The sequence below is a fragment of the Medicago truncatula genome, chromosome 5 (assembly GCF_003473485.1).
Source record: "Medicago truncatula cultivar Jemalong A17 chromosome 5, MtrunA17r5.0-ANR, whole genome shotgun sequence".
In the NCBI taxonomy this organism is placed as follows: Eukaryota; Viridiplantae; Streptophyta; class Magnoliopsida; order Fabales; family Fabaceae; genus Medicago; species Medicago truncatula.
This window is the reverse complement of record NC_053046.1, coordinates 41337053-41356099: the sequence shown is the minus strand read 5'-3', so window position 1 is coordinate 41356099 and position 19047 is coordinate 41337053. Positions and strand designations below refer to the sequence as shown.

The 19047-nt window shown below is 31.0% G+C and overlaps 2 protein-coding genes and 1 non-coding gene across 3 annotated transcripts; all 3 read right to left on the bottom strand.

The window, feature by feature from the left end:
- Window positions 1-1324: 1324 nt before the first annotated feature.
- LOC11431518 (uncharacterized) lies at window positions 1325-4658 on the bottom strand. The gene is made up of 4 exons (XR_005646416.1): window positions 4174-4658; window positions 3772-4026; window positions 3248-3337; window positions 1325-1754 (listed from the first exon to the last, which is right to left on the bottom strand). It is a non-coding gene; the product is annotated as an uncharacterized protein (transcript).
- Window positions 4659-5771: 1113 nt separating this feature from the next.
- LOC120575721 (protein STRICTOSIDINE SYNTHASE-LIKE 10) lies at window positions 5772-10895 on the bottom strand. Its single transcript, XM_039834625.1, has 3 exons — window positions 10288-10895; window positions 7215-7478; window positions 5772-6237 (listed from the first exon to the last, which is right to left on the bottom strand). The coding sequence occupies exons 1-3, from the start codon at window positions 10554-10556 to the stop codon at window positions 5799-5801; spliced, it is 972 nt and encodes a 323-aa protein (XP_039690559.1). The 5' UTR covers window positions 10557-10895; the 3' UTR covers window positions 5772-5798.
- A 6801-nt stretch (window positions 10896-17696) lies between these two features.
- On the bottom strand, window positions 17697-18368 carry LOC25494952 (uncharacterized). The gene is made up of 2 exons (XM_024783333.2): window positions 17986-18368; window positions 17697-17878 (listed from the first exon to the last, which is right to left on the bottom strand). The coding sequence occupies exons 1-2, from the start codon at window positions 18326-18328 to the stop codon at window positions 17793-17795; spliced, it is 429 nt and encodes a 142-aa protein (XP_024639101.1). The 5' UTR covers window positions 18329-18368; the 3' UTR covers window positions 17697-17792.
- Between the last annotated feature and the right edge of the window lie 679 nt (window positions 18369-19047).

Below are 19047 nucleotides of genomic sequence, written 5' to 3'. Positions count from 1 at the left end.
GTATTCCCTGCCACTTGCACTATGCTGCGCCGTACAAGGTTGTTTCTGGTTGGGAGCCTGTCATTTAATAAACGCCAAGCAACATGGAGACCTTTCGGGGAACCTGCTTATGCCAAATATGATCGCTATTTGTGTCAAGATTTGACAACATCGGAGTTGACAGAATCCGATAAGCACCTCGCACTGTATACCCATCATGTATGTCTGGATCCCACAGCCACCTGTCAAGAATATTAGCCTGCACAAATACACCATCAAATAATAGCCTACACTCCGCTAACATTTCTTCTTCCCACGTCCACAATCTTCTCCTCTAACTCCACGCCCCCCCCACGAACACACATGTTGAAAATTGTAATTTGATAAATATGATTATCTACATGTTACGTAAGTTTGCATCAAATTAGCTCAACTAACTGCAAGCTTAAGGGGTTGTTTGTTTCTAAGGAAAGAAAGAGTTTCCATGGTTTGGAACAAAAGAACATGACAAAGGAAAGAAACTGATATATGAGACCCACAGAAATATTCTTTCCGTTCAAATTTATGAAGAAAGTGGGAGTGGATAAACTTTTAGACTGAAAAGACAATATAGCCCTTAGTTTATCATCTATAGTCTCATGTTATTTTTTCTAATATATACACCATTATTTTTCTAAAAATGGCAAACGTGGTTTGTGCAATTACCGTGTGTTGTCATAGTTCTTCTTCAAGTACTAATTTTATATTTGATTATATTAAATAAACATATATTTCTACATGTTGATATGCATGTAAGTTACAATCTTTGTATAAAGGTATTTATGTCATTTATTAAATATAAATCTTTCTTTCCTTTCACTTTTTCACTTATTCCAAACCTAAAAATCATTTCACTTTCATTCTTTAATCATTCTTTCTTTTTACTTTATTTCCTCTCACCATCCAAACATAGCCTAAAGGTTAAGCATGCGAAAGACCTTACATAAGGCAGACAAAGGTGTGAATAAAAAATATTCCAATTATTGGAAAGTACATCAATGCAAAATAAGATTATCTATATTGTTTTTCTCATAAACTAGTATTATCGTAAAGTTTTTCTATTATGTGCAAATTTGCAATGTTAATAAATCTAAATTAGCAACTATGTATTGAAACTTGTACATTTTGTATTAAATATATAACTTTTTGATAAATAATTGTTGTTTTTCAATAAAAACTTGTTACATTTTTTTTTTTAGGGAAAAAACTTGTTACTTTTAGTTGTTTTAACATGTGCAATACTCCACATGTTAGACAAACCCAAAAATCAACCAATGTCAACACCATGGCAGGCAATGTAATTAAATTAGTAATATCAAACCAATGGTAATATAATTTGAGCCAAATTGAGTAACTCGACACTTATGATTTGACAATATGTTACTTCCAACCACGTAACGACACTTATACATGTAGTTATATTTAATTACACCTTGCACAATAGCAGGGAACTGGTTTTACAATAAGGGTTTGTCTAACTCTTTAGTGATGATGTGCTATGAGCACTCAATATTATTATAGACTAGATCGTCTACCCATGCGGCTAGTAAAAAAAAACTTCACTTGACAAATATAAACCACAAATTATCCTCTTCAAAGTCTCCGTTTGGAGATAACTCACCCTCTTCTTTTTCGCTTTTGAACTGTCGATTTGATTCCTCTTGATATCTGCACATGTCAGTGCCTCCAGCGATGACCCCATTTGTGGATGCACATAGTCTAGCAGAATCACCAGCCTAAACCATGATAAAGAAACAAACATTCAGTACATTACTTGTAGTGATGCCTGGTCTAAACAAAAATCAATGTATGAACTCTCTCCTCTCAGCTCATTGTTCTCTCAACGTCACTTGTATCCTAATTCATTAGATAACCATTTTATTCAAGTAGCCATCAATAAAAAAACAAAGATGAAGAAGAAACAAAGAGTAAACAATATGGAGATGAATATTTGCAGATATGAAACACACAGAAGAAAAAGAAGGCAAAGTTTAGAGAGGATTCTAAGGAAGACAAATAAAACTAATAAGTAATATTTACATGAACCAAGAAAAACAGTTTCTCTCAGCCTAAGCATCCCAACTTTCCAACTTTATTTTAATTTTTAAGAAAAATAACAGTAGAATTAGAATCTTAAATGATCCTCATGTTGTTGACAACAATCAATGATCATGGCATGTTTCAGAGTTTCCAACAGTGGTCAAAACTTACTAATATTGATCTTCAATAAATTCATTATTACATATATTTTTCTCTATTGAAATCTTAAATGATCCTCATGTTTTTGACAGCAATCAAGGATCATGATATTATTTAAACTATATAATTGGAGTGGTTGGAACTCAAAAGGAAGTGGTTACACATGAATTCAAAAAACTCCTTATAAACAAATTTAATTTCACATAGTAGATAAAATTTCTAGACGTATCAAAAGAAGAGTAGTAATCTTTAAGTTTCTTTGATTGTACACTATTCAAGTAGTTTATTTCATTCACAATATTTTATCTACTTCCAATTCATAACTGAAAATTCTTATTTCATCTTGACCTTCGAGATCTCTGCAAATGTCCATTCCAAAATTGTCCTTAACCTATCATGTCCGAACATATAAACTTAAGTCTTCTTAATTCAAATACGATCTAAAAACACATCAACTACCAACGCTATATAGCAATTTGAAAATGAGATACATAACACCATCTTCCAAGACACATTATCAACATAAAATATCATGCTAAATAACTTTTTGAGTTATAGGTTGCTTTAAGATCCAAATGTGTCGTACATTTTTAGTTCAAGCCTAAAGTTTTATGAAGAATCCTTTCAGAAAATAATCTAATTGAGTTAGATCTGCTCAAATATCATTATAAAGCATTTCATACTATACTATCAATAAAAAAACCAAAGTTGCAATGTATGCTATCTAAGGCTATTCCATGTTCTAAATTATTCAACACAGTTATACATGTAAAAATTTGAAAGAAACTCTATAATATAAGTAAAATAAAAAAAAATAAAAGGATCTTCAAATTGAGACGGTAAGCATATATATAAAAAAACAAACTATTCAAAGTCTCTCCCACCAAATAAGTCAACACATTTCGTTTCAATTTTCAACCAATATAAACTTCAAACTAAAATATCCACCAGAAATTTGTTTATTTTCAACGTTGGAACAAAAATTAAACAAAGAAGACAAACATATTATAGTACAAAGACACCGTCATACCACTGTGAGCTCTGCCCCACCATCGCGAGCAAGTTGTCAACAATCCAAAAATGGATTCAAAATCTAGGATACCCTGTTGCTTTAGGAGGGCTGAAACAATGAAAAGGAAAGATCAACAATCACAGAAAAATTATGATAATCAAAAGTAACTGTTAAAAGGAAATAATTAATCATAAAATATGATAAAGTAACATAATGGAAAACACAATGGCATCAAGTAAGTTCACTTTGACTGCAAAGCTAATTTCATGTCAAACAAAAAAATAAAAGGATCTTCAAATTGATTATAATACATAATTGTAAAATCTATGTAAATATCAATTCACATCCAAACAAACTAAATATATAATGGAATAACAAAGTTAGCAAAATTTACACGAACAACATCATCAAAGATGTGGATTTAGGATCAAATATATATAGTAGCATTTTCATCCCCCAATATATCATAGACGTCATATTCAAATTCAAACAATGTTCTTAAATCACATAATTAAAAGGGGAGGTCAAACACAATTTCTTACATGTAAATCCTTTGAGAACTCAATGAACACTATATTCGTAACCCACAAAGACGGTTGTGCTTTTACATGGAACAATCACCGTTCTGCCGCGTCTTCGATCCATCAGATTTTGCGTTCAAAGAAATCCAGTAAACTATCACTCCTCGTTCGCTTCAGCTTCATCATGTTGTCGCTGCCACATCAAAGTATCCGACCCTAAGCTTCAATCAATGCTTTCATGCGAGTATCAGACAGTTATCACCTCGCAATTTGATTCTAAAAAATAAAAAAAAAGAAAGAAAGAGAAAGATGATTAAATGATTGAATCAGAAAAATGAGAGAAATCAGAAACCAATCGGGTTGGCCATGGTGAGGGAAGCACGGTCGTGGAGAAATAGAGAGATAGAGGGAGAGACAACTCACCGTGGCAATAGAAAATGATGTTATCTGAGAAGAGAAGTGAGAAAGCCCTTTTTGCTTCTCTGTGTCAGTATTAGGTTCCCTCGTTGTTACCGACTCGTTGAGGTTTCCTCGCTGTTACCATCGTGATAGGTCGCCATGGATTGTTCCGACGCATTCTCCATATCTGTAATATAGGGAGAGACAGGCTCCGAAGGAGATTCGATGGACAGGGAGAGGCAGCGGTTGGTGTTGAAAGGGTGCGAAGTGTGATGAGGTGTGTGGATCATAAGGGGGGAGAACGTCGGAGGATTGAGGGAGAAGTTTGGTGGTCGCCGCCGATAGATGGGGGGAGAGGGTTGGCGGTGGTGATGATGATAAGAGAAAGAAGAAGAAAGGTAATTAACGTCCAAAAGACCATATCTATGAATACATGAAAAACCTATGGAATGGATTCCATAGCAACTCAGAATATGGAATTCAAAGGTATTAAATAGGAAAAAATATTTTTAATCATAGACTTACAAGGAAATGGGTAAAATCCTCTCCATTTATAACTTTTTTTATTTGTTGTAATTTGGAAAGAGATAGACAAAAAAAAATAAGTGGTGGGTCCTATCACTAAGTGGATCCCACCATCATTATTTTCTATGTGTCTATCTCTCTTCAAATTGCAACAAATAGAAAAAGTTATAAATGGAGAGGATCTTGACCCCAAGGAAATACACAATCAACCAACATTTCTCAAATTGGAAAAAAAAACAAGAAGAAATGGCCTCTTATTTTGATTTATCAAACCGAGAGATCTTTGAATAAGGATCCAAATGCATATAAATACAAATGGTCCAATGGAGAATTTCCCGAAACAATTGGACCATTTCATTTATGAGCAAAATAGCCGTTTTCAAGTAATCTTCGAGAGCTTCTTTTGGGAAACTTTGATGTGGAATTTTGATTCGAGAGCTTACTGAAAAATATAGAAGGGAAAAGAAAGAGGCACACGTTTTCTCAAGTCATGTATTGAGCAATGTGTACAGTAATTGTCATGGTTTAACTCATAATAAAAATGTGGAATTTAAATTTTAAATTTAGGAGCCAATTTTTTAGGTTTAGGATTTTACAATTAGGGTAAGCATGTTTGTTAGGATTAGATATAATAAAGGATGCGTTTGTATAATAAGTTTGAAGACGATGGCTTTGAATCCTACATTTTCCGAACTTGAACAAGATATAATTTTATCATTGACAACAAGATCACCTTTTTTTTTTTTTAATGATCAATAATAGTATTTAGTTTGTTAAATTAATATTGTATTCTTTCATCCCTGTTTAAACTCAACATTTCAAACTTTTTCATTTGCTGCAACAGATAACCACAATTATTCAAATATAAATGTGTGCATGATATATTTATTTTAAATTTTGTCATATAATTACCAACATAATTGCTCCCCATTACATTAAAAAAGTTAAGAAAATAAAAGAACCCCATGGCATGGGTACACATTAGTATAATAATAATACTTCATCCGGTCTCAATTATAATCAACTTTTAATTTTTTATATTTATTAATATATTTAGTTTGTAATATAGACCAAATACATTATTAAATTATATTTACTAAGTGTAAAAGGAATGACTTGCATTTTCATAAACTATAAATACCAATATAAGGCATTAACACTGATCCAATCAAAAGTTTACCATCTTTCTCATCCGCTTCACTAACATATCTCATGGTCTTCCCTTCCACAATTTCTAATATTTCCCCTTCATCACTCAACTTTATAGCTGCATTATGCAAAGCAACCCAAAACTGCCCATCTGAATTTCTCCTTATATTGTCCGGATAACCTGGAAGAACGGCAAAAGTATTGACTTGACCAGCATTAGGGCCATGAAGCCAAAGTCGAAGAATCCGGAAAGTCGAGGTTTCACCTACTAGAAGGAATAAACCGTCTTTGCTTAAACAAACACCATTAGGATAATTAAGGCCACTTAATAAGACCTTCACTTCTTTTGTTGACTTCACATATTTCATTAACCTTCCAGTTTTGTCTCCACTTAGAAGTAAAAGCGGAATTTGCCTACAAACAAAAATGACCAACATATAGATCATTTTATCACTCATTTTCTTTTTGGGCTTGCATATTTTAATTTTAAATGTGAAGAAGTGAGAAGTTTAAGATTTGAACTTCAATCCTTGTATATTATTCTCCTTATAACCTCAAATATTATTGATGTGTTTTGATGTTATCTTTAGCTTTATAAAAGATATGCTTAATACAGCACACAACTTTATTTTATGTGTGATGTGATACAATAATTTACTATTAAATGTAGTCGTAAATTCGTAATTGAATATGTGGTGGAGCATTTCGAAACAACAATATGATTTGATCTTAACAAGGGAATATATACATGAAACTTCTATGGTACACTCGTAATTGAAGTGTACCGGTACTCTTACTTCCTAAATCTACAAATTAATATGCAAGGATAGATTTTAAAATTCATTTCATACTATGTGGTGACCGTTTAAAATCATAATGACTATATATTTAGGGTTCGCTTAAGAGTTCAGTAGGAAATGTATGGGAGGACTTAAAAAAAATAAAGGAGTAAGTGAAAGGAATTTAAGCCTTTTGAAGGCGAGGGTTTTGAGAGGTTTATTTTTCTTTGTAATATGAAACTCATCTAATTTGGGGCAACTAAAAAAATTTATTGGAGGAGGATTTTGAAGGGTTATGAATGATTCCGATAAATTCTTCAAATTTTAAACTATATTGTTAAAATATTTTTAAAATATATATATTAATTGTAAGGATTCATTTATTCTAATCTAGAAAAGCACTATAGAAAATGGTTAATATTTCTCTCTTTTTCTCTCTACTTCCCTTACTTAGAGCCCTTATCTCCCCTCCGAACTTCCAAACAACCCTTAAATAAAATGATGTGCATTTCGTAAAAAAAAAAATTGTTTGTAATCAAAAGCAATGTTGTTTAACAAAATGCAGATAGAGTTGATTGTAGAAAATGAGGTACTGTTTAGTATTGAACTTACCTTCTCTGATAGACTGTGCTTGAATCAGTGAAGTAAATCACATCTTCATCTTCACTAATGTCCATGTCATTGTTGAAACGAAAAGGTTGGCCTTCAGCTTCTGTTGCTAACTGTGTGGCCAAACCCCCTGCAGGTCCTACTACGTTAAGGCCAAGGTAGGCATCAACAATGTACAAATCTCCATTTTTCTTATCAAACCTTAGTCCTAGTGGCCTCCCACAAATATGCTCTAACTCTGGTGCAAATGGAACCACGCAGTCCGACCTTAAAAATCATACAACTAATCTCATTAAATTCATAAGAAAATGCAAATATAAGTATGAGTTAAATGAAAAGAGTGCGAAGATGTTTAAATTGACTTATTTAAGTTTATCTACTTACATAAACATGTGTGATACTGTTTGAAAGAGCTTAGAAAAACAACTTATGACATGTTTCATAAGCTATTTTTAGCTTATTTTCACAAGCGCTCAAGTAGCTTATGAAAACGATTTATAACTTATATGAAAACAATTTGACTTTACTTAATCTTTTGTTGTGGAAATAACGGATGCAAAAACACATAATGATAAGTGTTTGTTTTATAAGCACTTAATCAAGTTCTTTATCCAAACAACGTCCAGGTACTCTCTATTTTATTGAGGTAGGTAGACGAAATGTCAATAAACACTGGAATGCATGTTAGTTGATCTAGAACTTGTGGGCTATGACTCCTAACTCACACGCCCAAGTGGAGGAGTCGTCAGGGTTCGAACTCTAGTCACAACGTCTGACCTAGTAATTTGTCAGTTGATATAAACATGTGGACCATTGGCCCTAACTTTTTAGAAGTTCTTTGGCGACGTAATTGAAAATTTTAGAAAATTTAGAATTTTAATCAATTCAAATGATTGAATTACATTGTATTTTTTTAGAAAAAAATTGTTCGAATAACGTTGTAAAAGGTTTCATGGTTTACAATTTTTTTACTACTTTTGTAAAAAAATTGGTCAAATTTGAAAACTGAAAAATAGGGATCAATTTGCAATTTTTGAAAAATTTGAGGGCCAATTTGCAATTTTAAAAATTTTAGGGGCGAACTTGCACTGTTTAAAAATTTATAGGGGTCAATTAGAAAATTTCAAAATTTATAAATATGGATGCCAACTTGTAAAATTTAAAAATTATAAGATAAAAAAATTTTGAAATTCCTAGTAGTTTAGATGGTATTTGAAATTTCCTAAATTTAACATGGAAAAAATACATTATAAATTTCAAACGTGTTGAAAATTCACTAAAATAATCATTCAAATAATGAATTTTAGCTTGAAGGATTTGACTCAAAACATGCTCACATTCAAATGCACACACTCTTCGAGTGTGTTTGAATGGGGTGATTGGAAATTTTTTTAAAATTTAGAATTTTAGGAAATTCAAATGATTCAATTAATTTCATTTTATAATATTTTTGTTTGGAGAGTAATGCAAAATTTCTTTGTTATTATTTTTGGCCAAATTTTATAAATTTAAGATACTTGGGGAAAATTTTGAAAATTGAATAATAAGGGCCAATTTGCAAATTTTAATTTTTTTTAGGGGTTAGATTGTAGTTTTTGAAAATATTGAGGAATCAATTTGTAGTTATTAAAAAATGGGTTAATATGTTTTTGGTCCCTATAAAATTGGGAACTTCTAAGTTTAGTCCTTAGTTAATTTTAATAGGTTTTTTACTCCCTACAAAAAAAAATTACTTCTTATTTTAGTCCTTGTTACGAGAAAGTTTGTTTAATTATCCTTAAACTCTTAAATTTTTGAACGATTTTTTTATGACAAGTTTATAACCTATGAAAGGTTCATTTACTAAAATTTAGAATTTTTTAACATGAAACGAATTAAATATGAATTTTTTAAAATGACAAAAGTTAAAGATAAAATTAACAAATTATGGACGTAGATATCAAATTTTGCGAAATTTTTTTGTAGAGGAACTTTTTGTAATGTTCTTAACACGTATGCGAAAAATTGTTCAAAAACTCAAGAGTTTAAGCATAAATTAAACAAATTTAAATTGAGGAGTGACTAATACTGATTGGAAAAATTTACTTTAAGAACTAAAAGAACTATTAAAATTAAGTAAGGACTAAACTTAAAAGGTCCCAATTTTATAGGGACTAAAAACATATTTAACCCTTAAAAAATTTAGGGCCCAATTACAATTTTATGAAAATTTATAGGGTCAATTTGAAATTTGTGAAAAATATAGAGACCAACTTGCAAAATTTTTAAAAAAATATATAAGGAAGAAATTTGAAATTTGTAGCTTTCATGTTTTTTGTTTAACTTGAATAAAATACTTAATAAATTTTCATCATTTTGTGAATTCTCAAGATAATCATCCAAATTAATGAAATTTACCTATAAAGAATTTGAATTTTCACAAAATATTACATTATCCCAAAATATTCCATCATCCAAACACACTTCTAGTGTCTTCAAATATGACGTGAAATATGAAGTAAAGAGTAAAATTAAGAGTAAACACAATAATTCTTCTTCTTCAGAAAAAAAATGGTAAACACCATAATTAATCAACGACCCATAATTATAGACTAATTTCTCGAGATATCGAGATATATTTAAGGGGTTAATAGTTTTCAACAAAGTTTTTCTATATCTAAGATCGATCCCACACCAAGCTTTTCTAAGATCGATCTCCCACACCATATATGCTTAAGAGACTAACTGAGCATCTACCAACGATGTCACGTCATTTTTATTTTATTTTTACCTTCTTTTTTTTAAGGATATTTTATTTTTACTTAATAGTCTAGCGGTGAAGCTCACAAACATTAAATGCAAAGAAGTGACCAGTAAATTGTAGGTTCAAACCAATTTTTCTGCATATCAAATGTGCATATAATTTTACAGGGACGTCAGACGTGATAACTGTAATAACCGTAAGCCCAATTTAAGTCTCCCTAGTCACTAATAAGCTACATTAAAAGTAAATAAAATTAAATTGTACCAAAAGAAGAATACCAATAAAGAAAGAATTTAGAAACGTGGAAACACCAAATGTGTATATTTCTATTACCTATTGGAACTCGTGACAGCAAATTCAGTCCAACCTCGTTCCTCCCCTTCATACTTCAAAATCCGACCATCCGCCACGCCGGTGTATGGTCCTTCGTCGTGACTATCAAAAACAAGACTCTCCGGCCCAACGGCTCCGGTGACATGGAGTAACCGATCAGCCTGGAGACCGTCCTTTGATCCAGAAATAGGAACCGATGAAAAGAGTGCAAAGATGCAAGAGAAGAGTGCAAGAAAAGTTGCAGCATGGAGGCTGTCTTTGAAGTTCATACTTACAAATGAAAGAGAAAGTGTTGTTTGAAGTCAATACCTTAGAGTTAATATTTAACATGCATGCATTCACGAGGGTGCTCCACTAAGGTCCTCCACCAGGGTCCTACTGCGAAAAAGTCAATAATTCAACTGGATCAATTTTTATTTTTTTTTGAAAGAACTGGATCAATATTTTAAAAAACGTGAAATTCGTCAATACATGTAAATGAAATTCGTCAAGAGCTTGTGCATGACTGAGAAGGGTTGATAAATGCGTTTGGATTTATAGTTTTGCTAAAAATGTGAAGCAGACTAAACGAAGGAATTTTGTCTGCATAAGTCGATTTGAAGGTGGTTGTTCACAATGCCAGCGCAAAGGGGCTGCCACTAAAGCAGGGTTTTAGGCTCGAAATTTTTAGGTCTCATATTAGTCCCAAACCTTATTTGCTTTAAATATATTTTTGTAAGTTAAATTCTTTAAACATTTGTGCACGCTCGGTAGGTAGTTAAATGAAGAGTTGCAGACTTGTACTCCATCTGTTTCAAAATACATGTCCAAGTCAACCACTTAATTCATATGTCAATGCACAATTTTGACCGTTAATATCTTTAATTATCTAAAGTAAAAAATTATAAAAATTTAATATTTTTAAAATATTTGTCGAGACAAATCAAACAACATCTTACATGCTAATATTTGTATTTATACATTAATTAAAAATTATGGTAAAAGTAAGTCAAGTGAATAGTGCACATTGCAAAAGTTGGATATGTATTTTGAAACGGAGGGAGTAGTATTTATATTTATGATAGAATTTAATATTACTTTTTTATTTCAAGGTTTTACAATCGGTAAATAATGTTTATATTAAATATTATTTTCAACATATATTATTAATTAATTAAAAAACATATATTATTAATTAAACTGAATTTTTATTTAAAAATGTTCTTGAGCTAATGAGGTTGAGTATTTAGTTTAAACTCTGATCGATGTTCAAACTCTCACAACCCGATGAATCAATGTTCAAACTATGATCGAGTGTTTTACCTATATTTAGTTTAGTATTCGACATATTTCAAATAAAATTACACGTCTGATGATTATAATTTTATGTTTATTTTATAATTTTATGTTTATTTATTAATAGTCAGCAAACTTAAAAAACCTCAATTTAAATTTTGCTTTAGACCTACATATATATTGGACCGGGCTTGTTGTTCAAAGTATCAATAATGATATGAGTGTTCACCAATAAAAATGGAAGGAGACATAGACATAGAACATGACATGTTCGGTGACAGTTTCAATTGCTTTAAACCATTAAAAATGAGATAAAATTGTGATTAAATTAAACTATTTAAATAAATCAAATCATAGAGGATGGTCCACACTTTACAAATAAAAAATTTATTAATTTTGTTGGTCTAACCATTTTGACATTTTTTTTTTTTACGAGATAAATTTAGGGTAAGTGGATCGTGCTTTAATTTAAGATAGAAAAGATTTTTAGAATTTAAAAAATACTCAATCACTCTAACCAAACATCTCATATAAATTTTTTAAATGAGACTTGCTAATAACTTTATATCATTAGAGTTTAGAGTTTAATTTTTTTTGAATAATAACTTTAAATGAGACTTTATAGCATTACATTTTAATATTTTAATATCAAAACATAAGGGCCACATAGAGAGAGTGTGAGCACACTTATATCAGATACTTTTATCAGTCTTCGTGAGCTTATCTCAGTTGGTATGGACAATGTATAAAAATATGTATGGTTCGGGGTTTAAATCCCGACCAAAAAAAAAAATAGATACTTTTATCGATATGTATCATTTTAGATTTCGCCACATTGGGTACCTTTGAGGTACCAATTATTATAGAGATAAACCACCCCATTGTGGAGGGTCTTTAAGAGCTTTCTGTTACTGTAATACTATTGCAGCATGCTTGGCCACATAAAAGATTTTTACTGCAGCCTATTCCCAAATTCTCATATAGTACTCGTGTGTAGTCTGTATCTTCGAGCAGACTGGAGGAAAGGCCTAGTGGTTCTTACTTATGGTGGTTGTTGCTGGGATAAGATTCTAATTTGTGATAAAATTCAAGTGAAACATGAAAACAAAGTGAAAGGAAGAGAAGAGAGAAATCTGAGATTTGAGAGAATAAAAGAGAAAAGGTGAAAAGTGATTATTGAGTTGTAAAATGTTTACTCAACTTGAATGATTGATACATGCTCAATACAATATGTCTCATATATTTACAAAAATGAAAATCATAATAAATTTTCCTAACAAATTGCAACTAATTATGGTTACTTAACTAACAAGTAAATCATATAATCAAGTTAATCTCTAACTAACTCCATATTATCCAACTAACTACTAATTGATATATAGTATATACATCATAATAATCATATTCTATAAACCAACACATCTTCTAGACACATAATCTTCTCTGTGATAAGTGTCGAAAATTGGTTAAATTAAATATATATTTGAGACACTTATTTATTTGTTTTGCAAGTTATCTCATGAAAAGCTCCAAAATAATAGAGAAATACTCATTTGTGTTTTTTTATGTCTAATACCAACTATTTATGTAGGAATTTACTTGTCAATAGACTTAAAGATCAATAAAGGAATAAAAGTGTACCAAGAGGTTCGCTAAGCGAGCTCAAGGCAAGGATAGGCAGCGAGCAAAGTAAATCAGGATCCCAGGGCATGGCCAAGCAAGCTCCAGGCCATGACAGTTCGCGCAAACGAAGACAAAGCGAGGATAGGCAGAGAGCATAGGAAACTAGAACTCGAGTGTTGATGAAGCAAGGTTAGCTCGCTAAGCGAGCCTGGCCGTGGCTAAGTGAGCTACAAATTTCTATAAAATGTATAAATAGCCACAAAACCTAATAGATATATCATCCAATTTTAGAGAGAGAACCTATTGAAATAGAAGAAGAGCAAGCATGCATTAAAGTTTGAAGGTGGATTCATCATATTTATTGAGGAATCATCATCTTGATGTCAATGGTGCAAGGTTACCATGACAATGAGTAGTTAAATCTCATTTGTTGGGATTAAATATAATTGACCAAATCAGTATGTATTCCTTTTTATTATAGCAATATATTGTTTTTGAATATTGATGTTATCCTTGTTTTCTTATGCTTAAATTATGGATTTGAATTGTTATTAAAGAATTACCTTTTGAATCTAGACTTAGGATAATCATCTATTGAACACTAAATTCTAGACATGGATTTGAATTTGATAATCACTTAAAAGTATGGATTCTTACTGCTATTGTATTGATTAATAGGCTGAAAAATCGTTGATTAAGCAATATGATCGAACCAACATCATTGTTTAGACATAAATGATGTGCGTTGAGTGATACGCAATAATATTGATTAATAACTAGAATCTATATGATAATACATGCAAACATTGGTCAATGAAGTCTAATCTCAACAATTTTATCTCTATATGAATTTCTCTATGGTTTAGCGTTATTATATTTAGTCATCATTTACAAAACCAAATACCTTCCTATCACTTAAACTTAAAATCATAATAGTTGTTGAACGGTTTAAATATCACACCGGTCCTATGTGCAAACATACTTTTGATACAACATCACTGCACGAGGACAATAGCCCATCCAAAGGTAGCAGCATCATCTCAGGTTTCCAAATCAGTTACGGCAACAAAATTATATGCAATCAATGTCATCACTATTCATAAATAATTCAGGATAAAAAATAACGCTGGCAGAGGCTATGACTAAGTCCAAATCGGGTGGGTGAATTAATGGAGGAGGAAACGGATGAGAGATCAAACATTAAAGGCTATGAGGTTGCAACTTGCTTGCATCAGTGACTGATTAAGTCTCTTAACCGAAAATGTCGTTCACTCGTTTGACATATTTAATTTGAGGCAGCGTCCCCATTAGTTTTTTAGTAGATATCTATAATAAGAGACTTAGGGTCAGTTTTGATTGAGTTTATTTTGAGTTTATCTAAAACAATTTATATAAATAAATAAGTTTTTATTTATTATCCATAAATTTGTTAAGATAGTTTATGAAAAAACAATTTATGAAGATAAAATTTTCGTTCTTGAGAACTTATGAATTAATATAAAAGATTATTTATTTGCATAAGATGTTTTTCATAAGTTCAAAATAAGCTCAATCCAAATGAGGCATATATCAACTTTTGTTTCTTAAAAAAAAAGAATAATCAATTTTCGTTGATCTATTTTTTGAAAAGAATTGTTAACCCATTTATTTTTTATAAAATGTACGGAATATTAAATAAAAGATAAATGGTGTTGACTTCATTTACCACTCCATCCAATTTTTAGAAATACAAACAAAGTAACATAAGCTCATACCACTTCATTCCATTTCATTGCTTTACATCAATTCAAACATAACCTAAGAGATCAAATAGAACTAAAATAAAAAATAAGACGATAAAGTGAAACCTAATTTTAATTTACAATGTTTAAAATAAAATTCCTGGATCATCTCAGCATATGTCTCATTGAAGATACAATAGCAAAACAATTTGTGAGAGTCTCACAAGTGTTTGGATGATTGTTGACTGAGTTTTTTTAGTACGAGGAAACTTTTTATAAGTTGAAATAATTGAATACCACGAGATTTCGTTGCATTATTAATAAAATATTGAAAATTTTAATTGAATATTACAAGAATTGTTTGCACCATTCATATTTTTTAATTATTTTTTCACTAACATTAGAATATAAAGTAGATTTTTTAAACAAAAACATGAATTAAATATGAATTTTTTAGCGACAGAAACATAAAAATTCATATTTAATTCATCCATTTTTTATGTTTAATTGTATAATATACTAAACATGACTACGAAAAAATTTAAAATTTTGAATGATACACATTGGAATCAAAAGTGCTGATGAAAATCTTTTAAGAAACTAATATCGAAGAAAAATTTTAGGTGGGCTAAATAGAAAACTTTGAATATGCAAGACAAATATTTGTCACTTGTATTTGGGGTGGCTCATGAATTAGCTCACGCAGCCCCATTTAATCCTAGCTTTCACATTTACATTGATGTATCATAATGTATTTGACACATTTTATCTAATGATATACAATGAGTTACTTTCTTTCGGAAAAAAAAGTTTGTCACTTGTCATTTAGTTAAAAAATAGACTTTTAGGAATAAATTAGTTAAAATATAAATGTGTATTCCAAATACAAAGAAAAATATTATATAGAAATCATAATTTACCTCCTCCGCCCCTTTTTATAAACCTCTCTTACTTTTTTCACATATGTTAAATAAAAGTAGTTTGTGAATTTTTTGAATAAATGCACATGTAGTAAATTGAATATGAAAGACCAAAAAAATTCTTCAAAGTGATGGAGGGGGTATTTTATATTTATAAATTGCAAAAATAAAAAATTGTAGAAGACAAATTTTTTTCCCCTGCTATATAAGTTTGGAGATGATATTTTTACAAATTATAAAAGAAGGATGTTTATTTGCTATTAGTGTGTCTCTTCTAGATCATACACGACAGAGTTATTGTCACTAATGTATAAAGTGAAAAGTTATTGTTTTAAACATTAGCAAGACTTGCAAGAGCCAAATAATTTTCTTTAAAGAGTTGGATGAAGTATAGTTTACGATGAAGTTGGCTCCTCTAAAGTGAGGATAATCATCAATCACTCAATGCAAGAATTTGAATTCCATGATAAGTATCACTTGATGCCGCGTTTGCAAGTTGTGTAACACATTGGAGCCTAGGGAAGAGTTTTCTACACAACAGCATGGTGAAGCTGTGTAACACGTTATTTATGTTGTTTAAGATATAAGATAACATTTATAAATAGTAACAAGGATTTATCACTCCTCTAGTCTACTAATGTTTAGTGAAAACAAGTAAAACTAGCCATGTTTTATTCTAGAATAAGTATCTCTTAAACTTTTTTTTTTTTTTTGAAGGATGGTATCTCTTAAACTTGGTTAATGCAAAAATAATTATTTCCAATTATGCCTGATGCATACTACCTTTAACCATCATAATTAAGCATAGACATAAATAAGATAAAAGAATTCAACAAAGCTTAGCTATTTAGAATGCAACCTCAAGTACCATATTCGGACTAAATTTCCAATCTTCCATCTAGATATTTGCTTCAGTAGCTACATTGAATAGAATATAGGGCGTCAAGAAACATTTTTTCCCATTTGCTTTAATTTGATAGGAAATTGCAGTTCTTTTGATGTGGGCTTTATCAAGCAACATTTTCATTCGGTGTAGATAATATATACCAGCTAAACAACCAGATTTGTCACTCTTATTTTTATCATACATAAAACCCAACAACAATCAATTAATTGTATGGTCTGATTAATTTTGAAGGTGATCTTGGCATATTCAGCCTAAAAGTTTCCAACTACAGTAAATTAGATTTATAAAAGGAACATGTTTCTGACTTATCCTCGTAACAATAAATAAAGAGTAGCTTTCAAACTCTATATTTGTACTCACCATCACTTTTACCACTCCTCTGCTCTAAATCTGTTGGCACCATGTCACCTTGACATTGGGATGATATGCCATAAAATCAAAGAGAAACATGCTAAATGATCATGTTGGAACATTAGTGTGATGTTGAAAAATAAATTGGAAGATTAAACACCAAGTAATTATACTTTGATCTAATGTTGTGTGAATTGAAAAAAGGCTTTAATATGTGTTTCGTCCTTGCAATTAGGGGTCATTTTAAAATTGGTCCCTGTAATCGTTAATCCTAGAAAATTACCCTTTCAAAGTTTAATCATTTAAGAATTGGTCCCTCAACCTAATTAATCACTGCCACATCACTAATTTACTTACGTTGCAGTGCTAACACATCAAAACTTTACGTGAACGGACCAAAATGCCCCTAAGGCTCTCAGACATACTCGTAATGACCGTTTTACCCCTAAGTTCATCTTCTCCATCTTCATCTTCAAAACCCAGCGCAACAACCACCACCATCTCCTCCATCCTCAACACCAGCAGCATCTTTTTCAATGTGTTCAAAGGCACCATCAAAATTGTTTGTTAGCGTCCATTTCTTATTCTTAAAGAGAAGAATAAGAATCAAACTTCAATCAAACATACGAGTAAATTACAAATTATCTATCTTTTACAAACTACACAGAGTTGCACATAGGAATGAAATGTTTGAAAATACATTCATATTCATACTCCTTCTCCCATTATCCATACGTATTTTCTTGAGAGCGACAATTTCACCGGTTTCGATCTCTTTGGCCATGTAAACATGACTGCAAGCATAATAAACATGTATAAGAAGGTTCAAAATTGTTGGAATTTTAAGAATTAAATAAAATTGAAGAAAATGTTGAAAGTGAAATTGAGAAAAAGTACGTACCAATAGGTGCCTTCGCCGATTTTTCGAGCCTCTCAAAGCAATCGACGCTACGGGAACCACGCGAAGGTGAATCAATCATGTTCAGTTGCCCAGCTCCTGCCATTGCTATTTGCTGACTAACAACAAACCCTAAAACCAAAGCTAGAGGGTTTGAATGGAAGTGATGATTGAAGACAGATCTGGGCAATAAATTGGGGAAATTGAATTTTGTGGAAACCATAAAGGAAGAATGGAACGTAATTGAATTGGGAAATGAAGGTGTGGAAGCAAAATTCAATTTCAGTTGTAGAATCCAATTTCTATACCATTGAGATTCTAGGCAACAAATTTGGTACCGCTGCATAACACCCCTTCCATTAGTTCAACAACTTTGATCAGATGAAAATTAACAAAACAAAGTGAGATAAAAGGAAGAAGATGAAGTGAGGGGTATTTTGGTCTTTTCGCATTTGTCTAATGAGTCCGGGGGTATTTTTGTCCTTTGACGTCATTATTAAGCTAATCAGTCACGTGACACTGATTAACTGGGATGAGGGACCAATTCTTAAATGATTAAACTTTGAAAGGGTAATTTGCTAGGATTAACGATTACATGGACCAATTTTTAAATGAGCTCTAATTGCAGGGACGAAACACATATTAAAGCCTTGAAAAAATAGAGTGTGGGTCCCACATAAAATAGAACAAACACATTAGTAGTGTTTAAATTGCGGTATTTAATTTTAAATACTTGATAATGATAAAAATATGGTCGTTGTGATAAGAATAAGAATTTAATTTCTTATATTTTCTTCATTCAAATCCAATAGTTTGTTTCCTCCACTTGTGTGAATTTGTTTCTTTTGATTCTATCCACAAGGGTTGTTGAACTTATTAATGGATAAACTTCATTTTAATCATATCCATTAGAGTAACTGTTGTCGCAATTTTTGCTAAAACAATTATAGAATCTCTATATAAATAAAGGACTTCACTTAGTTCAAAAAACACACGAAAGAGTTTCATTGAGTTGTCGGGAACTCTCTCTCTTCTCCCTTTCTTGACTTGTGTTGACGAGTCTTT